We start from the raw sequence: 24,494 nt of genomic DNA on the forward strand, positions 1-24,494 counted from the left end.
TTAATAATGTTATTGTCCACACAGGCATTGTTCACCATGGGTTCAAGTTAATGCTAACGTGTCATTGTGAATTAGTGCCACAAATCCTAAACTATTATGTTAGTAGCATTATGAATCCTAAACTATTATGTTTGTAGCGTTTTAAACCCTCAACTTTGAAATTTTGAGCAAATTATCCCCACCATTTATATATAGAATATTGATTATTATATATACCAAATTAGCTTCAACATGATTCGCTATGGTGAATACACCATTGGCCATGGTGAACGATCTATAATTTTGTGAAATGACATTTTTTTACCTCTTTTTTTTGGAAGTGTTTTCCAAAAAATTAATATCTCATGCTTCTGTATACTCTATAACTCTAATTTAGCCTTATTTTGAATGATGTTTATTTATTTAATGATAGAAACTTGGGATCCCATTTAAAAAGAACTTTAAATATTAGATAATTTTAATTAATTGACTAATTTGAGTTTTAAACTCATTGATAAAATCATCAACTTTTGCATCTATCATCTATAAAATCTTATGATACTTAAACTTGTTTCAAATGGGATCCCAAATTTTCATCATTAGATAAATAAATATAAGATAATTTTAATTAACCGATTAATTGAGTTTTAAATTCGTTGATAAAATCATCAGCTTTTGCATTCATCGTCTGTAAAATCCTATGATACTTAAACTTCTTTCCAAATGGAATCCCAAATTTTTACCATTAAATAAATAAATATTATTTAAAATAAGATTAAATTAAAGTTATAGAGTATACAGAAACATGATATACCAATCATTTAGAAAATATTGCAAAAAAGGAGTAAAAAAATGTCATTTCACAAAATTATAGGTCGTTCACCATAGTCAACAATGCATTCACTAAATTATGCTAGGGTTAATTTAGTCTACATAATAGTCAACGTTCTATATATAAATAATGGAGATAATTTGCTTAAAATTTTAAAGTTTAGGGTCTAAAATACTACAAACATAATAGTTTAGGGTTTATAATGCTAATAACATAATAGTTTAGGGACTATGGTGCTAATTCACAATGACACATCAGCATTAACCGGGGCCATGGTGAACAGTACCCGTGTGAATAGTAACATCATTAAAAAATTTAATAGTTAGGATTTATTTTACATATTTTAAAATTTTAAGATTCAAAGTTCTTTTCAAGCAATACTTTGGGGTTTATTTTGCTCATTAACTCTTAATTGATCATTGGATTACCATTGCTGACAACACCGCTAATTAATTTAAAAATATTATATTTAGTTTGATAACATCTTGTTAAAATGTTAATACTTTAATATAAAATCATTTAAATATTATTATTATTATTCACAAATCTTCACACAATTTACAAGTCAACCTTTGAGATATAAAAATTCTTCAAAATTTTGGAGGAAGAATAATAGATAATAATATTTAAATTATTAAATAATATTTTTTGTTAATAATATTATTAAATGTTAATAATCAATAATATTATAAATAATATTTTGTAACTTTCTGGGTTATCATATTTTTATAATTTTGTGGGTCAATTAACTGTCAAATTAATAAAGGTTTAATAGAGGAGCAATATTGCTCAATTTTTAATATATGAGATTATATCACCTTTGACTTGCTCATTCATGCGAGAATCAAACTGATTCACGCAAAAGTTTAAGCTCCAAAATGGTGCCTGAACTCCTTCACGCAATGATCTTAGTTCTGGATTAATATTTCTCACAAGAAGTGCATACCTTGCACACGAGAATAAAAGTTCCAATAGCTACTAAAGTTGTGATAAGCCCGTTTTTTAAGTTGAAAATATGGATTTACAAATTTAAAAATTTCAATTGTAAATAAATATTTAAATATCAAATGTAACTCTTAGATATATAGTAACAGAAATTTATGTTTACAGTTGTTTAAATTATTATTTACAATTTGTTTTTTTTAATTTTATCGAGGAACTAATCATCATTAACTCAATTTTTTGAAACTTAACTGTCATTCTCCCAAATTACAATTATACTGTTGATTCTGTGTTATGATATTAGTTTTTTTCACTATCCCTAGTCCTTTAAGTTTCATCTATATAACTATATGCAACATTAGTCTCTTTATGATAGCTAATGTGTACATAAACTCAGTTACTTATTGTGTTAACTTGTTAAAATTATTATGGATTGTATAAAAAATTAGTAGTAGGCACAACAAAACAAGTAGGACATTAAATCAAAATCTTTAAACAAGCGATAAGCAAAGCTTTAGAAGGGAAAAGATGTGGCAACTTGAATAGAAAGGTAAAGAGTAGGTTAGTAACCATTTAGCCCATACAATGTCCAATACATCATAATTTTACCAACTTAATAATGAAGTTAATAGAATTATGCACATATCAACATACTATAAGTATCTATAAGGACTAACATTGCAGACAGATGAGACTTAAGAAACTATGAATAACAAATATATATATATATATATATATGGAATAATAATAATACATGCTAAAAGTATGAGGAATAATAATGGTATTTTCTCTTAAGCATTTATAGATGAAGTTTATACTCTTAATTACAATTAAAAGTACAATGTATTATTAGATGCACTATACAAAAGGTCGTTTTCATTTGTTAAAAGACTTAAGGGTTAAGGGTCATTTTTGTCTTTGAACTGCACATAAAAGGTCACAAATGCCTTTAAACTCAATTATGAATCAATTCTGTCCCTTAACTTTAAAAATTTTCTCCCTCATCACCCTACCATTTTTTCACTATCAGTTGACCATTAGTGGGCCCTACATTACATTTTTTTATTATAAAATATTTGAGTTGAATAGCAAAAATAACCCTTCGAATAAAAGTTGAAGGGCAAAAATGACCCTTAACTTGATAAAAAATATTAAAAAAATAGTGGAATCCACTAATGATTATGGGACGTTAAGTGTTTTTAACGTTAGAATGATGACAAAGGGAATCTTTAAAGTTGAGGAACAGAATTGATCCATAATTAAATTTAAAGACATTTGTGACCTTTCGTATATTGTTCAGGGATCGAAATGACCCTTAACCCAAGACTTCATATCACAAATTTTGAAATTAATGTGAATATATGTACACATCTTCGTTAAAACAACTTTCTTTAATTCTTTTATTTGTATTATGAATGAATGGGACCAAAACATATGTAGAAAACATTACAAGCGAATTTTTCTCAATTCAAATTAGCGAATTCCGCGGCTAATCTAGGACAAGAACTATATCAATAATTCTGTCATAAATAATATATATATATATATATATATATATCGATGTTGTGCATGTTTCTGTCTTAATTGATTCAATGTCTAAAGGTCTCCCATTTACATTTGATAATCTATGGCTCTGCTATTAATTTCTATAATCTATTATCCATAGTATATCACTAGTCACATTTTTGGTTGAAATTTATTGTTTAATACGTTACGTACCTATCATAAACACGTAATAATCAATTGTTGTAAAGAATCAATGGACAGAAGTATTTTGACCTGAAATGTCTCCATATTGTTAAAACATGCCAAAACAGGGCAGAACCACAGCGTACAGCAAAACAGACAACAACAAAAAAGCAAAAAGCAAAACAAGTATAATCTTTAATTCTTGATAGGCAAACAAAGAAGTTGCGATTAAAGGAAATTGTTTTAGTGAAAGTGTGGAGGCATAACCATTCTGAGGAAGAAGCTGCATGGGAAGTTGAAAGTGAGATGCATACTAAGTATTCGCAATTATTCAAAGATTGAGGTGAGCTTATTTAAATTTGAAGGATTAAATTTCTTAAGGAGGGGAGAATATAATAACCCAAAAACTTTTGTCAAATAAAACCTATGGTTAGCTAATTTAATTGTATTAGTATTATTATTTTTGGAACAAATATATCAAGGGGGAATAGTGGTCTAGTGGAGTTATGCAAGCTAGATATTTATCAAGTCTTGGGTTTGAACCTTTAAGAGGCTTAGAGTAGAATTTTGAATTTTCTTTATTTGTGCTTCTGCCTTCATATAATTACCATAATGCCCTTCTGTTAAAAAAAACGGAGAGAGATAGAGATCCAAAAACATATAGGCTACTTCTTCCCTCTCCATTTCTTTTCATTTTCTTCTTTCTTTCGGTCGAATGTTCCAAAAACCATCGAGAGACAGAGAGCTCTTCAATCTTCCTTCCTTATCTGTCTTTTTCCTCCTCCATCGTGACTGTCGCTGGCGACCTTGACCTCCTTCCTTCCTTGTGCTAGCTCGCGTTTGGACTGTGTGGGAGTGAGAGAAGCTTGGTGTCTAGAATCTCCAAACATTCTGCCTACAACTCCGTCCACCGCTAGTGATTGTGAAAATGCCAGAAACTTCCTCCTCCAGCACTGTTGTGGCTGGTTTGCATCAGCTTTCCTCTCCCCTAATCAGCTGTATATCTGTCTTCTTCTCCCCGTTTGTGCGTCGTTGGTCCATCTAAAGTGAGCAGCTTTGATCTTTTCTCCTTCTCCTTGATAAATCTGTGCGTGTGAGTCTGTGATATAATATATTTGAAGTTGCAATTTTTCTTGTGTTATGCTACTGCCCTCAGCTATAGGGAGGAGAACATTTAAATTAAGATGAAAAAAATTATACTGAAGCATGATGATGATCTGTATGGATCAGAAATTTTGAGTTACATTGATTTTTATTTGGATTGTTAGATGTTGAAAAATTGGTTAGGATGAGATTGGGATAGAAGATCTTAAAAAAATTGAAGATTGGTGCCTACAAGATGTTTGATAAAATGTTTGTTAGATGGAATTGCTTGATTTTGCATTTCCTAGGATCTCATTAAATTTGTTGGGAGACATAAATGGCTTGTATGCTATTATACTGGGAATTGAGCTTGGTGTTGTGAAGAAGTTGGATTATTAAGCTATTAGTAAATTAGTTGAATTAGTGTGACTTGCATGTGTGATAATTATATCTAGCTATATTTCTCATCTATGGGCTAGTTGTTGTTTAAGGAAGTTTGATATGAGTTGAATTTTCTTTAAGCTTAATGGATTCTTCGGAGGAGTTGAATTTGAAAAGTATGATAATTATGATTGTTTAGAGATTGTTTGGTAAAAGATTCGTTGATTAAAAAGCTTTATTGAGTAGATTAGAAATTAGGCACATGAAGCGTATGACATAAAGTCTAAGTGGAAATCATATTCCAAATTAAGAAAAATGGAGTACGGCTAAAGTAATATGGTGGAACTATGTGGTGCAAATTCTTGTATCTTGGAAACTTGTAATTTTTGGTAGAAACCTTCGGGTAATACAAATGATGATGTCTATGGAACTTTCAATTATTAAAGTTGACTATCGTTGTGTTGGTGTTGAAAAGGAGATATGGAACTCGTGGGAAGATTATTAAAACTTTATTATAATTTTATAGGGTGTTTGCAAGAAGGGAAATTCAATCGAAGTGGTAAGAGGAGAACTTTGAATTTTGGAACACTTTGAGTAAGTGGATAATGTCCCAAATTAGCTTACCAATAGAAATTTCTTTGTAAGAAATTATTATTTCCAATTTATTATACTATATTTATTGATAAATTATATTTATCATTTGATGTTTCTTTATTTGGATTGTAGTAAAATAAATTATTTTGGTTTGCTAAATTATTTTATGTTGGGTCAATTAAGAATTCATATAAGTTTAAGTTAATTTTTATCTAATAACATGCATGGAATCCTTAATAAAAAATTTTGTGAAATATTAGTTATGAAACTCCCATGTATGTTTGAATGTTGATATTTTAAAGAGAACTACATGTAGAACACTAATTACAAACGACAGTTTCATTCATTCGTAATGTGCTTTGGTTAATAACTAGTTAGTTCAATTTTTTGTGAGCTCTATTCTCATATTTGTTATTTATGGGTCTCATACCATGTTTGTTTTGTGGCTTCAACCATATCTGGTAGTTACTCTTGTAGACTATATGTCCACATCTGCTTCATGGCTTTGATCGTGTTTGGTTTGTTACCCCATGGACTATGTGTCCGTGCCTTCTATATGTTCTGTAAAGCTCTCATAAAAATTTTAATTTATTAAATTTGTGAAATATGAACTTTTTTTTAATTAGTAAATATTTCTATTTCTATTTAATTAGTTAATTTATTTGAATTCTTAGGACTAGGTGATAAATTGTTTATTTATTTTGAATTTAATGGTTGAGTAATTGTATCAATATTTGTAAATTCTTGAATTTGGTGGTTATATTATATCGAGTGGCTCTTTTTAACTTATTTATAACTATCTGCACATTTTCATTTATGTTCTTTGACTTTATTATTGTGACATTATTTACTTTAAATTTATTTTGGTCTCAAATTCATTGGCTGATGTTGATCTTGCTAATGACCTCTGAGGGGCTTATAGCTGTGTTGGGTGGAATTATATTTAAAATTCTCTCTTTTTAATGTAATTAAATATGTAGACTAATCTTTTTTATTTTTGAAAGTGGTTAAGTGCTCCACGTAGTCTATTGCTAGGGTCTTTATTTTTGTTATATAATATCTTAGTTGGCTAGAAGGAGTTGAGCTCTTGATTATTATCATATTTGTTTAAAATATCATGTAGTAGAGTTTTTGAAAGATTCTATTTACAAGAGAGGTTTTGTAGAAATTTCTACAAAAATATCAAAACTTTTATTAATATGAAAATGTTCAAGAATGTCATAAGTTCAATATAAATAAAATTACATTTTGGAAATGGAGAATTTCTTGATTCAAGGCTTATGAGATGTGTGACATGTTTCACAACCCGTGCCAGTCACCCTTTAATTTCGAGGTATGATAATACTTAGGGGATAAAAATGCTCCTTGGATCTTTAATTTTCTATGGAAGTTTCTTCTAGATGATCCCACAACATTCTTTTGTCAATGCTACTATTGCAAATTCCTCAAGTTGCTTTTTATTGAAAACAATCTCCTTCACAAGCTTAGCATAAGACAGGATCTTAGCTAACACCTCTACAAGAGGAATATTAACATGTAACTTCTTAAACATTTGTATGAAGTTATTAAAATTTGCATCTTGTTTCCTCTTTTTGAGGGCCTGCGAGAAAGGTATTGGTGAGACATAAGGCTTCACACTAGAGGATGAAGGCTCCCCAAAATGCCCATCAATCGTCTCCGAGATGGCATCCCTTTTTTTCTTTTTTTACCTCTGGATCTTTCCTCTTACTTTGTTTAAGAGGAGTGGGCTCCTCCAACTAGAGTTAGTAATTTAGGTAGTCTAGACTTAATCGGATCAGGTTTAAAGTATCATGCCTTATATAAAAAGCCCAGCCCTAACACCTTTTGGCTTCGGGCTTTTTCGGGTTGAGTACCCAAAACTTTTTTTTCTCTATTTTTTAAACAAATTTTAATTTTTAAGTAACTCTAATATGCATAAAATATTATTTTGATTTTAAAAGAATAAAAGAAAAAATAATAACTCATCAACTTTGTACTTAAGTAACATTGTTATTGTTCTGTTGTATTATGTGTAATTTATTTATGAATAATTCCTTTACTTGTAAGTTAATATCTTGGTTCTTAGGTTAACAACTTTTGTCCCTAAATTCGCAATAATTAATTAGCCATTTTCAAGTCCTGGTGTGCAAGTCCAAACAAGCATCAGATTTGAAAATTCGCAAGTCTTCATTCAAAACTTTGGTTCCAATATTAACAAATTTTGTCTTTAAATTCACAAATATGCAACAAGGAATTATAATTTATCAGTACCCTTTGAGTAAGCATTAGTACCCATGTTTTTCAACTTGAAGCATAGAGAGAAAATGAAGATCTCAATCATTTACACACAATAACCCACATCAACTTCAATTATCAAATATGGGAGGCAAAAATTTTCAAGAAGAGAGAAAATTTACCCATGTACAACAGATGCAACAGAGGAAGAACGTTTGCTTATATATACCCATGCATAGCAGCCAAATAAAACAAACAACCCATATACAGAAACTAAAAAAAAAAGGAACATAAGAACAAGAAGAAGAAGGAGAAGGAGATGAAGACAGACCAGAACAATACCATGAATTAAGGTGTGAATGGAGAACCCGAGACGGACCAGAAAAATTTGCAAGTTTCTTCAATGAGGATTGGAATTTTTGTTTACTTTGAGGGCAATTTGGTCATTTCATTTGATTCCCTAATAACATAAAGATCCTAAGGGACTCTAGGGGAATTATATCATTTCGCAGGACCAATATGTCATTTACTTAATTTAAATGGATTTTTGTGTCATTTTTCCTATATTAATTCATTCAAATATATGATATTTTACTATAAAATGACATACAACTTAAATAATTAATTAATATTTACTATATTTTATATACTTTTAAAAAATATTATTTTTTATTTAAGATTTTCAGCCTATTTTGGTCGGCATTAATATGCTTAAACATTAAAAAATATTATTTTTTGGGCCTCGCCCTAAATTTTTTAAGTAGGTTTGAGTTGGCCTGTTAAGTTTCGACTAAATTACTGACTCTACCTCTAACTCCTCATTGCTTCTAAGAGTTATAGCCATGGCCCTTTGCTTAAGGTTTGCCCTAATATTACTTAGAAATTGCCCTTGAGGATGCTCTGAGATTCAACTTGCGAGCTGACTCATTGGAGTATTAAGATGCTTAATGGCAGCCTAATGTTCAGTCTCTATACTTTGGAGAGCAGTCTCAATTGAAGATTGAGTAATAGCCTAAGTTATGCATAATTTAAAAATCATGCCCTCTAATTTAGAAAACTTTTGATCTATATCAGCAAGTGGAAGAAGTATGGGTTGCACAAGTATGCGTTCTTGCAATTGATTGAAACTTGCTAGTTTTATACCTTTTCTCATCTTCCACTAGAAATTAGGGTTATCCCTCTCACCTGGATTGTACATGTTACTAAATGGGTTGTAGGGTCTCCCTTGATTTTGAGGCTAATTTAGTTAGCCCCCATATAATGATAAGCTTCCTCAATTGGCGCCATACAACCTTCCAACACAAAACCATTATCATAATTAATAGCATTTATAAGTATAAAAGGATTAACCAAAGGAATATTAGAGAAAAGGTTACGAGTGTTCTTATTTAACTCCTTAAGCTAAGTTGTCACAGTCATAGTAAGGCTCGAGCCAATCTCATATGCTTGCATCTTCTAGCCACTATTGATCACCTTTCTCTCTAGAATTTTTAGCTAGCCTCTCATATATAGTTATCATTCTTTCAACAGTGTTTTCACTACTATAACCATCGACTGCAATATTTGCTTGGGTTTGATATGCCATTGAGAGCCCTTTATAGAATTTATCAATGAGCATCAAATCAATGAAATTATAATGAGGACATTGTTGTGAGTTATCTCGTAGTTCCTACAAGGTGGAGGTGATGGGGTTGGTCTATTGATTTTCTTTCCTTTTGCCATAGTTCACTAAAATTGTTGAAGGGAGATAGTACATCAAGCTGTTCACAAAGGCCAACTCGATCCTCGTCCCCAAGGATCCCAAATGAGTAAACCCTAGGGGAGCTACCGACTCTAACTACTATCCATATACGATCCATACTAGATTTGACCAACCGCCCATCCTGCCTCCTTTATGTTCTTGATAACCCATCTTTGTCTTAGTAGAGTCTTTCAGTGGCATGTTTCGGTCCTCTTTCCCATTACTTAGAAAAGTGAGCAACCAATTCAAGTACAAGATACTATTATTATTGCCTGGACAATTAGACATCGTGATGTCTTGAATTAGTCCCATGCTTTATGGAAAGTCTCTCTAGGGGACTAAGTGAAATGGAATATTTTGTCCCTTAATTTTTTAGAGCAGTAAGGTGAATGGAATTGAGACATGAATGCCTTATACAACTCTTTCGAAGAGGTCAAGGAATTTTTTGACAGATTGTGCAACCACTCACTAGTATGGTAAAGGCAATGTGAAAAGTACCTCATTTAGAGCTCTTCTTCTATTAAATCATTAAGAGGCAGTAACATAATAGTGTCGTAAAATCTCTCAATGAATGACAGTGCATCTTTAGATGGTTAGCTATAGAATTAAGGCAAGCTTTGTAGGTTTAGTTCATGATTACAAGCTCAAGTAAATAGTCAAAGTACAGAATGACCAAAAAAAACATGTGGGATAGTAATGTCATGCCACATGTACAGGTGCGCCTATGTGATTGCCACCCAAACCATCATCACCATTTCCATTGTTACCATCATTTTTGTCATTCCCTTTAAGGTTAATAGCGTGAGCCATTTTGTCCTTCTCATGCTTCTCCTTGCAATTATGCCTGTAAGTACATTCAATCTCAAGATTAATACTTTCCAATTCAAATTCATACAAACTCTTAGAATAACAAGTAATCATAAGAAGAAAGTTAGAGGTAAATGAGAAATTAGACACCAAACAACTAAGTTATTTGCTTTCCCTAGCAAAGGCACCAAAAAATTGATTAGTCCCGCAAGTGCATGAGATGGACATATAATAAAATCCCAGAGTATTCTAGGAATCGTGCCTAAGGGAAAGCAATGATCTTTGTTGTTTTAACCAAGTAAATAATGATAATCAAAGAGAATTGTTCAAAGGGAATTAATTAAAATTGAGGTAAACAAACACAATAATCAAATGGTGATCCAATTAGTCAATGAATACTAGGGATTGAGTTTTACCTATCAAGACTTTCTTATTCTTACCCAACTGAGATTCTTGAGCAATTAAAATAACAAACACTACTAAGTTATCTTAATTATCTCTTGATAAATTAAAGTGTGCTTGATTAGAGTCAAATTAGCTTTCACCCAACCTAGAAACCTCTAGTTAAGCCCATTAAGCTACAATCACAACCACCATAAACCCTTAGATTATCTCTAATCCAATTATTTATGCTCGTTCTCTTTAGTCTAAATGCACTCTTCACCTTTCGGTGCATCAAGTGAATCCACAAATAGAAAGCAAGGTGTCCATCCAAACATTCAATAATGAAAGTAAAGAGAATCAATAAAGATTGCATTAAACCATAAATACCAATGTTTTAGCAGCAACAGTAATAAAAGACACAGTGAGCAAAGAATGAGTTCATCCCTATTAGGCTGTACCTTACCCTGACATAAGGTTTAAAGAACCATAATTAGATTAAAACTAACAAATCCCATGAGAAAAAACATTAGATAAAAGAAAGTGGAATAGAAAAGCAGCTCCCAGTTTAGAACAAAGCTCTGGCTTTGTCCCTAGCCTTATCTTCCTCTTATGATTAATTATATACCTCCTCAAGGACCTTAGCTCTCCCTTTTAAGTTTCCCCCTCAGCTCCTCCCTTCAATCTTTCTCTAGATCACGCCTCCTTTTATTTAATTTGCCTTAATTTTGCTTCAGTGTTTTAAAAATAGCTCTGCTATCGGTTTTTGTCCTTAACCATGGACAATCGTGGCCTTCACATTCTTCTACTGCAGACAGCTGTTGAAACGGAAAGAGCCAGAAACGAGCTGAATCGGAAGGCACACACATAATGAAGCAGAAAACGGGAGACACACATAATGGCGCATCATAAACTCTTTGTAACCGTCCCTCAATTTCTGTAACCCCCTTTAAATTTGTATGGTTCAGTTTCACGAATTCTAGGACTATAAATAGGGCCTTGAGACTTGTGAAAGAGGCAGACTTCAGAGAATAAGAATTGCTTGTTGTTTATTCAGTTTCTGTGCCATTTTTAGTATCAGAGCTGGTCCAGAGAGCGAGAGAGTGAGTTACAGTTGAGAAAGTACGCTGGAAAGAACAGAGATTCAGAGGAGGAGTCCCTGACGTCTTCGCGTTTTACAAACCAGCATTTTCTCAGAAAACTAACATCACCATCGTGCTCAGGAGGTCCGAAAACGTGGAACAAGAGGTTCCCTGTCACCGAAAACAGCCTCACGCTCCGTCATGTGCCACCGTCGGAATACCATGCGCCTCGCCGCCGGTCCACGTGCCTTCACGCGCCATCCGAAGGTTGAAGACGCTGACGTCAGCTGCCACGTCATCATTCTGACCGGTCAACGATAGGTCAGCCCAGTAGTTTTCTGCCACGTGTCACAGTCGCCACGTCACTGTACCCAGTCAGCCAAATTTTAAAAATTACATTTTCGCCCCAAATCGTTCAGTAATTTCAAATTTACCCCATTTTTTATGAAATTTCATATTGACCCCCAAATTTTTTGAAATTCCATTTTAACCCCTAAACTTTCCTAAAATTACACTTTTGCCCCTTGATTTTACCTGAATTCCATTTTAACCCTTATATTTTTCATAAATTTCAATTTGACCCATCATTATTCTAGAATCGCTATTTTACCCCTAGATAGTCCAAAATCCCCATTTTGCCCCTAGCCTTTTGAAAAAAATCTCACTTTATCCCTATATCCTTCAACGTTTCCAATCACACCCTAATCTTTATCCCTAGCCTTGACACTTATCCAAAATGCCTCCAAGACGTAGACATGTGCACGAGGTTGAGATGGAAGAGTTGAGACGTAGGATACGAGAATTGGAAGCCACTGTGGAATTGCAGCAAACTCTGTTAAACAACAACAGAGAAAACTTAGAGAGAGATTCGGGAAGCAGTAGTTCGTCATCTACTGAAAACCGCCGTCGCCCACGACAACAACAATTCTGCCCTAATGACATCAAAGTTGACATTCCTAAATTCGAGGGAAGGCTCCAGCCAGACGAGTTTGTAGATTGGCTGCAAACTGTTGAACGAGTATTTGAATACAAGGAGATTCCAGATGCGCAGAAAGTCAAAATTGTCGCCCTCAAACTCAAGAAACATGCTTCTATTTGGTGGGAAAACCTCAAACGGAAGCGAGAACGTGAGGGAAAGCGCAAGATTGAAACCTGGGAGAAAATGAAATGCCAACTCACCAGGAAATTTTTACCAGATCATTACCACCAGGATAATTTTATCCAGTTGCAAAATCTTCGACAGAGATCTTTATCTGTAAAAGAATATACTAGAGAGTTTGAACAACTCATGATGAAGTGTGATATTCAGGAGAAGGAAGAGCAAACAATAGCCCGGTGCCTTGCAGGCTTAAACACAGATATCAGTCGTCCAGTCCAGCTTCAACAATATTGGACCTTGGATGATGTCATCCGTCTAGCCGTGCGTGTTGAGAAACAGATGCCCAAGAGATCTACTTTCCAACCTTCATCCTCTAGGAGTTATCCAGAAGGCTGTAAAGCAGAATTTCAGCAGACCAACTCCTCAAGCAAGCCACAACCTACTGCTATACACAAACCACCATCCAATGTTGCCAAGGAATCTAGTTTAAAGCAATCAAATGCTTTAAATGCCAAGGATTTGGCCACATTGCTGCGGACTGTCCTACACGAAGGGTTGTCACCATTCGAGAAGGATCAGGGTATGAACCACTTGAAAAAGATGAGGAGGACGATGAGTTCTACGGCACTGATCCCGTATATGACGAGGAGGTCACACCTGCTGATCAAGGAGAAGCATTGGTGCTTAGACGAAGTCTGCATACAACAATAGTCAAAGAAGAACCTTGGCTACGACGCAACATTTTTCACACTCGTTGCACGGCCCAAGGAAAAGTTTGTAATGTTATCATTGACAGTGGAAGCTGTGAAAATGTAGTATCTGACTACATGGTGGAGAAATTGAAGTTGCCAATACAAGATCATCCGTAACTTTACAAGCTTCACTGGCTCAACAAAGGGAATGAGGTAAAAGTTTCTAAACAATGCCTTGTGACCTTTTCTATTAGGAATCGATATTGTGATGAAGTTTTATGTGATGTTGTTCCCATGGATGTATGCCACCTTCTCTTGGGGAGGCCATGGCAATATGACCGACATGCTATGCATAACGGGCGAGCGAACACTTATTCTTTTACGAAAGATGGTGTCAAGTTTACACTAGCGCCTCTACCACCCAATGAGATTAGCCAATCTTTAAGGGAATCTAGTGTTTCTAAGCCGTTAGTGTCTTTGTTGACTAAGGAGGAATTCAAGGTGTCAAAATCCGAAGCCCAAATGATGAGCATTATTCTGGTGCTTGAGGTGAAGGAAGAGACGGCCAATCCACCTGGAGTCATTCCGTTATTGTCAGAATTTTCAAATGTAATATCCGATGAGATACCACCAGGGTTGCCTCCAATGCGAGACATACAGCATGCCATTGACTTCGTTCCAGGAGCAGTCATTCCTAATAAGCCTGCTTATAGGATGAGTCCCCAGGAACACGCTAAAGTCCAATGGCAAGTTGAAGAGTTGTTGAAGAAAGGATTAGTTCGAGAAAGTATCAGCCCTTGTGCTGTACCTGTTCTTCTAGTACCTAAGAAGGATGGAAGTTGGAGAATGTGCATTGACTGTCAAGCCATCAACAAGATCACTATTAAGTATCGGTTTTCGATACCTCGACTTGATGATATGCTGGACCAATTGCATGGTGCCACTACTTTCTCCAAAATTGACCTTTGTAGTGGGTACCATCAAATCAGAATTCGGCCAGGAGATGAGTGGAAGACCGCTTTCAAGACCAGAGATGGCTTGTACGAGTGGAATGTGATGCCTTTTGGATTAACAAATGCCCCTAGCACATTTATGCGCCTGATGAATTAGGTATTTAGAGCCTTCATTGGTAAATTTGTTGTTGTGTACTTTGACGATATTCTTATTTACAGTAAGAATCAAGAGGAGCATTTAGAACACTTGTGGCAAGTTTTGCAAGCCTTGCGTGAGCAGAAGCTTTATTCAAATCTCAAGAAGTGCACCTTCCTCACCAATGAAGTTGTGTTCTTAGGTTACATCATTACCGCGGAAGGTGTTCGCATTGATCCAAGCAAAGTTGCAGCCATTGACAGCTGGCCCATTCCAAAATCTATCCAAGAGGTTCGAAGCTTCCACGGATTAGCTTCTTTCTACAGGAGGTTCATCCATAATTTTAGCTCAATTGCCGCACCACTTACAGACTGCACCAAAGGAGAGAAGTTTCAGTGGACAGAGTAAGCTCAGAAAAGCTTTGAGGAGCCTAAGAAGAAGTTGACCGAAGCTTCAGTCCTAGCTCTTCCTAATTTTGACCAAGTATTTGAAGTTAGTTGTGATGCTTCTAACACCGGCATTGGTGCTGTCTTAAGCCAGGAGGGCCATCCCATTGCCTTTTTTAGTGAGAAGCTCAATGATGCCAAGCTCAGATATTCTACCTATGATAAGGAATTCTATGCCATTGTCCGAGCTCTTCAATATTGGAGTCATTATCTCCTAAATAAAGAGTTCATACTTTTTTTGGATCATAAGGCTCTCAAGTATTTGAATTCCCAGCAGAAGATCAGTCGCAGACATGCTCGTTGGAGTGAACTCTTACAATCTTATCCATTCCTTATCAAACATAAGGCTGGAACTCTGAACTCCGTAGCTGATGCCCTTAGTCGTCGCCATGTGCTACTTACAACATTACAAACCAAGGTTGTTGGATTTGACCTTATCAAAGAGTTGTATCAGGATGATCCTGATTTCCAAGGAGTGTGGGAAGCAACCGTAAATCAACCTTTCCACCAGTTTTACAGGCATGATGGTTTTTTATTTCGAGGTAAAACCCTCTGTATTTCACAGGGTTCCTTAAGAGAAGCCATAATTTGGAAAGCACATGACGGTGGATTAGCTGGACATTTTGGATGGGATAAAACAGTTGATCTGGTGAAGGAGAACTTTTACTGGCCTCGACTTGAACGGGATGTCAACAGGCATATACAAAGATCAGAATTTGTCACTTGGCTAAATCTAAGGGTCAGAATACCGGACTATACATGCCTCTGCCAATTCCAAAAGCACCGTGGGAAGATGTAACTATGGATTTTGTTCTAGGTTTACCACGGACTCAAAGGCAAAAAGATTCTATCATGGTAGTTGTGGATCGTTTCTAAAAAATGGCCCATTTCATCCCATGCCAGAAAACCAATGATACTGTTCAAGTAGCAGACTTGTACTTTAAGGAGATTGTGCGTCTTCATGGCATTCCTAAAACTATCACTTCTGACCGTGATGTGAAGTTTCTTAGCCACTTTTGGCGGACGCTATGGAAGAAGATGGGAACTAAGTTCCAATTTAGCAGCGCTAGTCATCCCCAAACAGATGGTCAAACTGAAGCTATAAATAGAATTCTTGGTAATCTTCTTCGCAGTTTCGTGGGGAAGAATTTGAAGCAGTGGGATCTTATTCTTGCTCAAGTTGAGTTTGCTTATAATAACTCTGTCAATCAAGCAACTGGGAAGTGTCCGTTTGAAGTTGTTTATGGCACTCGTCCCCTTAGTCCACTAGACTTGAGCCCTTCACTTGATAAGCAGCAATACAGCTTTGATGCTGACCAAAGGACTAAGGAAATTAAGAAGTTACATGAGTAAGTCCGCCAGCAAATCCAAAAGCAGAATTTGAGATACAAAGCTCAACGTGACAAGCATCGAAGACAACAGACTTTTAAGGTAGGAGATTTGGTTTGGATACATCTACGAAAGGAATGATTTCCTAAACAGTCAAACACCAAGTTGTCTCCAAGAGCTGATGGTCCGTTCAAGATAGTGCAAAGGATCAACAACAATGCTTACAAGGTGGAATTACCTGGTTCTTATGGTGTATCTGCCACCTTCAATGTCGCTGATTTATCTCCATACATTGATGAAGATGATGAATTTGACTCGAGGGCGAGTTCTTCCCAACCCGAGGAGGATGAAACGGAAAGAGCATAATGAAACAGAAAGAGCCAGAAACGAGCTGAAACGGAAGGCACACACATAATGAAGCAGAAAACGGGAGACACACATAATGGCGCATCATAAACTCTTTGTAACCGTCCCTTAATTTCTGTAACCCCCATTTAAATTTGTATGGTTCAGTTTCATGAATTCTAGGACTATAAATAGGGCCTTGAGACTTGTGAAAGAGGTAGACTTCAGAGAATAAGAATTGCTTGTTGTTCATTCGGTTTCTGTGCCAGCTGTGAAACAAACACTCCCTCTCACTCGTGATCTCTATTACCGGACGAGCGACAACTTCCTTCATCTCTCAACCATAGACTGTCGAGACCCACATTATCTAGAGCCATGGATAGGTTTGCACAGAGAGTTCTAACTTGCTTTAGGACCCTTTAACCGTGGACAGTAATGACTTCTCCACAACTTCAACCGTGAACGATTTTGCATAGGGGCTTTAGCTTGTTCCAGGTGTCTTCATCTGTAAATAGTGTTGATTCTTTCACCTTTTAAGCCGTGGATGGTTGTCCTACTTGGGCCTGTTTTGGGCTTTTGGCCCAAGGCACTCCACTTTTTGCTTGATTTTTGTCCTATTTCATCTTCTTTCTTCCTAATTTCCATAGATGATCCACATGTGAGATAATATAACATGATTTCTTTAATTTTAATGCCGTAATGATTAAAATTCCTTAGTAAAAAGTGCCGAAAAATAGTTGAAATAGTGGCTTATCAGCTGCGGGGATGAGAGATTAAGTTTCAGAAGTATGATGATCTAAAAAGAGAACAAGAGAAGCCTGCCCCTGTCTTTAAAAAAATAATTAGAAAAAAACACAATGGTAGCCTATTTTTTAAAAAGAAAAATGCCGACCAGTAGCATTTCATCCATAAATGCTACTTGATATTTAAATTTTAAAAAATAAAAACAAAAGTAATAGCATTTATACTAAAACTGCTACCACTTATGCAAACGAACGGTATAGCATTTCATACATAAATGCTACTAAATATTTAAATTTGAAAAAAAAAAAAACAGTAGTAGTAGCATTTCTACTTTAAAATGCTACTACGTACTAATTCCTCATAAAGCAGTAGCATTTTAATTTGTTTTATAAACACTACCTAATTTATTTTAGTAGCTTTTATTCAATCAAATACTATTAGCTATATGCTACTAAATCTTACTTCTATAGTAGTGATTTGACTATATGAAAGTGTTTTTGCAACTTTCATAAATCTCAAATATAATTATAGAATTGGTGCTTGTTAAAATGAAATGAGGACTTGTTATTTTTTGAATGATTGCTTGTTAATAAGAACACTTCACTTGTGATTAACCTATTGTTAAAGTTATTGCATATATTATTCTTTTCACATTATAACTAATTAAAGAGAATTGATGGTTTGATAGTCATTAATGCTTTGAGTGGCCAAGGGATGTTGGATTTAAACCCCACTTAGCCACCTTTAATGATTTAACTGGTCATTGGAGGTTCAACAGTCCATGACCTTACCCACGGCAAGGAGTCTCTAGTGACTATGGTGGAAGACTTTTTTTTTTTTAAAATATATATATATATATATATCAAGGATATTTTCATCTTTTCACAACATAATTAAATTTCATTTATGTTTCTTGGTCTTATAAAGAAATTTTAGAATTACTTTGTTCTTGTTTGTGAATAAATTTTTTAGATGGTCCCCAAATGCCATTTATCCTTTATTTTTAATCTCAAACGCTTCAACAACTAACCCATAATTAAAAGGAAGCTAGCTAGTATAGGTTATAAAACCTATAGGGTTTCAAACACAACATTAACTGAACTAAATGGTTATACAATGGAAGCTCATAATACAATAAACATGAATAATTTAGTATAGCCTGCAATCTGTTTTTTTTTTTTTCTATATATACATTATGTTCTTCATGTCTTCATCTACTACTCAAATTCTTCAAAATATTTTTATTGACACGTTGAACCTCGATCATATGATATTCTCAATTAATAAGCAAGATCCATTTTCTTATGATCTCCTCTCTTCATTCATAACCAAATCATGATATTCTTTCCTTTTCTACAATCAAAAAAATGAGGAAAAATTATAAATATATCACATATAAAAAACTTATTTAGAAAAAAATCCCATGAATTTGTGTCAAAATACAAGAAGGTCCCAGGGGTCTTTGTTGTAATTAATTTATCATTTTAAATGACACATATGCCCTTAGACTTCCACTCCTTTCAGTGGTATATATTGACTAACCACCGGCAATTGTTGACTAGTGGCCGGCAGTTGTTGACCAGTAAAAAAAAAAATTCTTTTGGTAAAATGTTTTTATTGAGTTACTTATATTTTAATATTTACAGCTCAAACTTCTTAATTTACAAGTTGACCTGTTACAATGTTAATAGGTTAATACTTACAAGTAAAGTTCACATATTTACAAGTTAAATTTTTACAAGTCTAACTTGTAAATTTGAAAACTTTAATTGTAGGTTGCCCTATAAATGTAAAAAAGTTTTATTGGTTAATATTGAATATTTACTTATTAATATGTGATGTTTAAATTTTATGCATTAATGTATTAATATTTTAATAAAATATTTTTTAAAAAATTTATTTATGATCAGTTTGTTACTGCTAGTAGTAAGTCAATGTTAGTCAAATGGGTTAGAGTCTTAGGGCATTTGTATCAGTTTTACATGGTTAATTAATGGAATAATGTAACTTTTATTCCTTTAATTTGCCTCATTTATTAATTTGGTTTCTCAAATTTAATTTTTATCAACTTGATCCCTTAAATTTGTCTCAATTATTGATTTGATAATTATTGTTTAAAGATAAAGTAACATTGTTAAAATCTATTGATAAGAATAATAGAATATCGATCGTAACTATGTCCATTAAAGAAAGAAGTGTAATTATTCAAGTGAGAAAAGAATAGACTCAAAAAACAGACTTATTTGAAGGTCAATTTTACATTTTAAAACTTTAAGATTAACAAGACAATTTAAAGAAAATATAAAGGGGTGAAATGAATAAAGATTAAATTTAAAGTATCAAATCAATAATTGAGGAATACTCGAACGGTGAAAAGTTTCGTTATCTCTAAATTAATTACAACCAAATCTCATTAGATATGAATGTATTTTCACAAATTTGTAAGACTTATTTATAATTAAGCTTCTTATATTAAAACTTGTTTGTAATTTTCCCAGGAAATAATCCCGTGCATGAAGATATTCAAATTTTCTGTTATCAAATAACGTATTGTGCAATACGTCAAACAAAATAGAGTATTAAACAATTAAATTCATAGGTTTATTACCATCAAAATCAGATGATCGACCATTTGATCAGAGAGCTTACAATCTGCAAAGCCTGATGCATTTAGTATATGAAGTTTCTTCAAGTTCGGTATTAAACGTGGTAGTTATAATCGAGTGATGATATTTAAGCATTTATAGATGATTATACGCTTAATTACAATTAAAAGTACAATGTAGTAGATGCAATATATAAAAGGTATTTTTAATTTGTTAAAAGACTTAACATCACAGATTTTGTAATTAATGTGAAAATATATACATCTTAATTAAAAAAAATTCTTTTATTTGTATTATGAATGAATGAGGACCAAAACCGATATAGAAAACACTACAAGTGAATTTTTCTCAATTCAAAATTCAAATGTATAATTTGTGTGCAGGACATGAAGATCATTTTCAAATAATAATAAAATTATATATGTACATATAGTGACAAACATTAAGTTTCAAAATTAAGATGATTTGGTTAATTTTGGATTGATTTGATTGAGTGAACTGGATCAAACGAGCTTTTTACTTATATTGATATTTTAAAAAAAATATCATGATCTTAATGTGTGTGTGTATGGTGTTGTTGTTGTTGGGTTTTTTTTTTTAATATGTTAATTAACTTGTTGACTCTGTGCAAGACAATATGATTCATTTCACAGCATTTTGGAATCCGCCAAATGCTTGTACAACTTTTTGAACTATATGAACGGAATGCGTAGTCTCTTAGACATTGCAGCTTATTTCTTTCTTTTCTTTTTTGTTTTTTTTTCTTGTTATGGTTTTCATTAGCCTTTTTCATTTAAAAAGGGGGGAAAGTAAATGTGTTATATTTTTCCTTTTATTTATTAGAAGTTGAATAAGAACATTGTATGGTAATTAATTGAGTATCTCATACTATATTTCAAGTTCAATGCATATTCATAACTAATTAATATGGATGCATGGCAGCACATGTATAAATATAAGCCAATTGAAAAAATGAAACAGTACACAATCAGCTCCTTGATCTGATCGATCTCTTCCCCATCAGCATTTCATCTAAAGTTTCAAGTGATTAATCTTGCTCGTGATACCTCCTCCCTCTCCTTCTATTCTTTCTAATTGTTCGTTCATGCGTTATATACTTATTTTTTTAAAAAAAAAATGCAATTTGTACTTGAAATTTTATATATCAGTTTTGGTTAAATGAAATCTCCTCTCTTCATCGAGGAAATATTCTTTTTAGACAATCAATTTCTTTTGGTACGACATGGAGAAGCAGTCAAATGATTCGATCTTATGTTCTTTATTTTTTTTTTCAAGGTTATCATCAAAGGTCAAGAACAAAAATATGACTCCTTGCAAGAATAAGGTTGTGTTCATAATGGGATCAACGGGCACAGGAAAAACCAACCTTTCGATTGACCTAGGCTCACATTTCCCTTCTGAAATAATTAACGTTGACAAGATCCAAGTTTACAAGGGTTTGGACATCATCGCCAACAAGATCGCAGAATCTCAACGACGAGGAATCCCCCACCACCTCCTCGGAATCATCGAAGATCCCGATTTTGACTTCACTCCTACCTATTTTTGCGACTATGTCATCTCTGCAATCGAACATATCACCAAACAAGGACACATACCCATCATCGTTGGAGGCTCCAACACCTACCTAGAATGCCCTGTGGAAGATGCCACCTTAGACTTTCGTTCCAAATATGATTGTTGCTTCCTGTGGCTTGACGTATCTCTTGATGTCCTGTTTCCCTATCTGGACAAAAGGGCTGATGAAATGGTGGACGCAGGGTTTGTGGATGAGACTAGAGAGTACTTCATGCCCGGGGCTGACTATTCGGCTGGAATCAGAAGAGCAATTGGTGCTTTTGAATTCGACGAGTATTTTAAGGTAGAGAACGATCTTAATGTTGACGATAGTTACAAGCAAGAGTTGCTCAAAGACGCTCTTCGAAGAATGAAAGAGAACACTCATACCCTGGCTCGATTGCAACTTTCAAAGATACGTCGAATCAATAATGAGCTTTCCTGGGGATTGCATCGTATTGATGCTACTAAGGTATTTGAGGCTGTTTTGAATGGCAATGTGTATCAAGTTTTGTGGAAAGATATTGCTTTTAATCCAAGCAAGGAGATTGTTCAGAATTTCCTTCAAGGCTAGCAGATCCAATGCCTTTTGGGATGGCTTAAAATAGGCCTTTAAAGGATTGTGGGCTTAACTAGCCCAGTAAGTTGTGTCTTTTGTTTGGTGAGTTTGTGTGTTAGCCTTTATTGCAGGTTTTCTCCAGTGTTTTTTTGGCTTTGATTATTTGTAATTGTAATTTGTTTTTTGTTGATTGATAAAATTGGCTTTGTTTTGGTAAAAAAAAAAATAAAAAATAGCCCAATTGGTTGAGATGTGATTAACAAGGCCACTTTGAAAGATCCAATGACTTTTTTTTTAAATAAAATTTTCATGCCAAAAGAAAATTTTGATATATCTTATTTTGGATTGTGTTTTTTTAAATAAATTTTCCATTATTGTTGGCAAAATTAGGTTTTTGTCTGATACAATATAATTAAATATCGCAAGGTACATTGACAAATGGGAAAAATGACAACACATTTTACTATGTTTAATTGTCAATAGACATATGATATAATTTGATTGTATTGTATGGAACTAAGGTTCAATTCTCCCTTTACTGTTTTCAACTCTTGTAAAATTTAATCACTTGAGTCTAGCATCACAAAATTACAAGTGGTGCAATTTTTCTCTCAAACATTTAAAAATAAAAATAGTGCACTAAGAACCTTTTCATTTAAAAAGTTAACTTTAACCATTAATTAATTTAAAATTATAAAAAAGGGCGTTAAAATTTCAAAAAATGATTCATAAAACTGTAAATATGTACTTTATAAGAAAATTAATATCTATTAAGTCTCTAAAATAATGGTTGGTTGAAATTATATTTTAGCCTTTTACTAGGTAAGGAAAAATATTTATATCATGTTATTTATAAGTAATTTGGAATTTAATTAATATTAATTTTCTTATATGATAATTATGTACAATATTACAGGTTATTTTCTGTAATTTTTGAAGTCATTTTTTGTATTTTTTAAGTCAACTAGTCAAAGTAAACTTTTTTTAATGTCAAGGTATTCAATGTGCTATTTTTAAATGTTGAAGGAAGAAATTACATTATATAAAAGTTAAGAATATCAAATATTTCTAAACAAATGGTTGAAAAAAAAAGTTAAATTTTTATTTTATAGCAACCTCTTTATTGTTAAGGACATGTGTGTCAGTCTGTGCGCATGCTCGCACAAGTATAATAATCCATTATGAGCCATGTATTTATGCTATTTTGTTATATACATAATATTTATTAATTCTTCTTTTTTTTCACCTAGATTGTTTATTAAATCTTCTGACTGTATGTAATTCTGGTAAATTTCTTCAATACTCGATAGGTTCAGTTCAAATTTCTTCTAATTAAATATTAAACATCATAGTTATAATCTAAAGATGATATCTGAGTATTTATATATAATTTGTATAGTCTTAATGATCACAACATAATTTTAGGCAAGAAATGTATTAGAATTAATATGTAATTAATTTGAGTATATATTCATCAGTTGAAGACATATTTATTACGAAAAAGTTAAAAGAGTTAAAATCACATATTGGCTAATTAATTTGAACATATCTAAGATCAGTTAAAGAAAAAGAAACAAACTTTTACTTAAATTAATCCTAGATGCATCTTCATTAGATTATAGTTTTTATAGGAAGGAATGGAGACCAAAACCAATATCAGAACTACCACAAGCTAATATTTCTCAATTCAAACATGCAAAATGTGTAGAACTTGAAAAATCATGTTTAAATAGTATATATATATATATATATATATATATATATATATATAAACAAACAGATATTAAAATCGAAATCAATGTTTACTCTCTCTTGCAAGATCTTCTGCAAGAAACGCCCAACAGAGTTTGTTAAGAAAGACACAAATCACAAATCAAGTTCCGCTATATCACACTTTTGATATATAGAAGGCACATTAGGGAAGCCAAATTAAAGACGCCTCTTGTACTCCAACGTTAAAAACGAACTTATTCAGTTCAAAATCTTTCAATTGAAATAGTTGCCGTTAGTAAAAATGTTATCTTATCTGGGAAATGGCGAATCTAGAACCCAAGGCTAGTAAGGACAGTGTATTTTTTACCTATTCAAAACTTGAGTTTCAAACACTAATCACTTTTTTTTCCCCATTATGAAAAGAAAAAGACCCAGCTAGGATATGTTATTACAAATGCAAATCTGACTAACACCTAGAGCATCATCTTGCAAGGAGCTTTCTCTAGTTGTCCGATGGATGATCCAAGTCAGGCATACCCACATATATG

The 24,494-nt window shown here is 33.2% G+C and overlaps 1 protein-coding gene across 1 annotated transcript; it reads left to right on the plus strand.

Annotated features, from left to right (window-relative positions):
* Positions 1 to 21,420: 21,420 nt before the first annotated feature.
* LOC129315191 (adenylate isopentenyltransferase 5, chloroplastic-like) lies at positions 21,421 to 22,248 on the plus strand. Its single transcript, XM_054958792.1, has one exon. The coding sequence runs from the start codon at positions 21,421 to 21,423 to the stop codon at positions 22,246 to 22,248; it is 828 nt and encodes a 275-aa protein (XP_054814767.1).
* The last annotated feature ends 2,246 nt before the right edge of the window (positions 22,249 to 24,494 follow it).

This window comes from Prosopis cineraria, unplaced genomic scaffold, assembly GCF_029017545.1.
Source record: "Prosopis cineraria cultivar Desert tree isolate PC_DT_omini unplaced genomic scaffold, ASM2901754v1 PC1, whole genome shotgun sequence".
Taxonomy (NCBI): Eukaryota; Viridiplantae; Streptophyta; class Magnoliopsida; order Fabales; family Fabaceae; genus Prosopis; species Prosopis cineraria.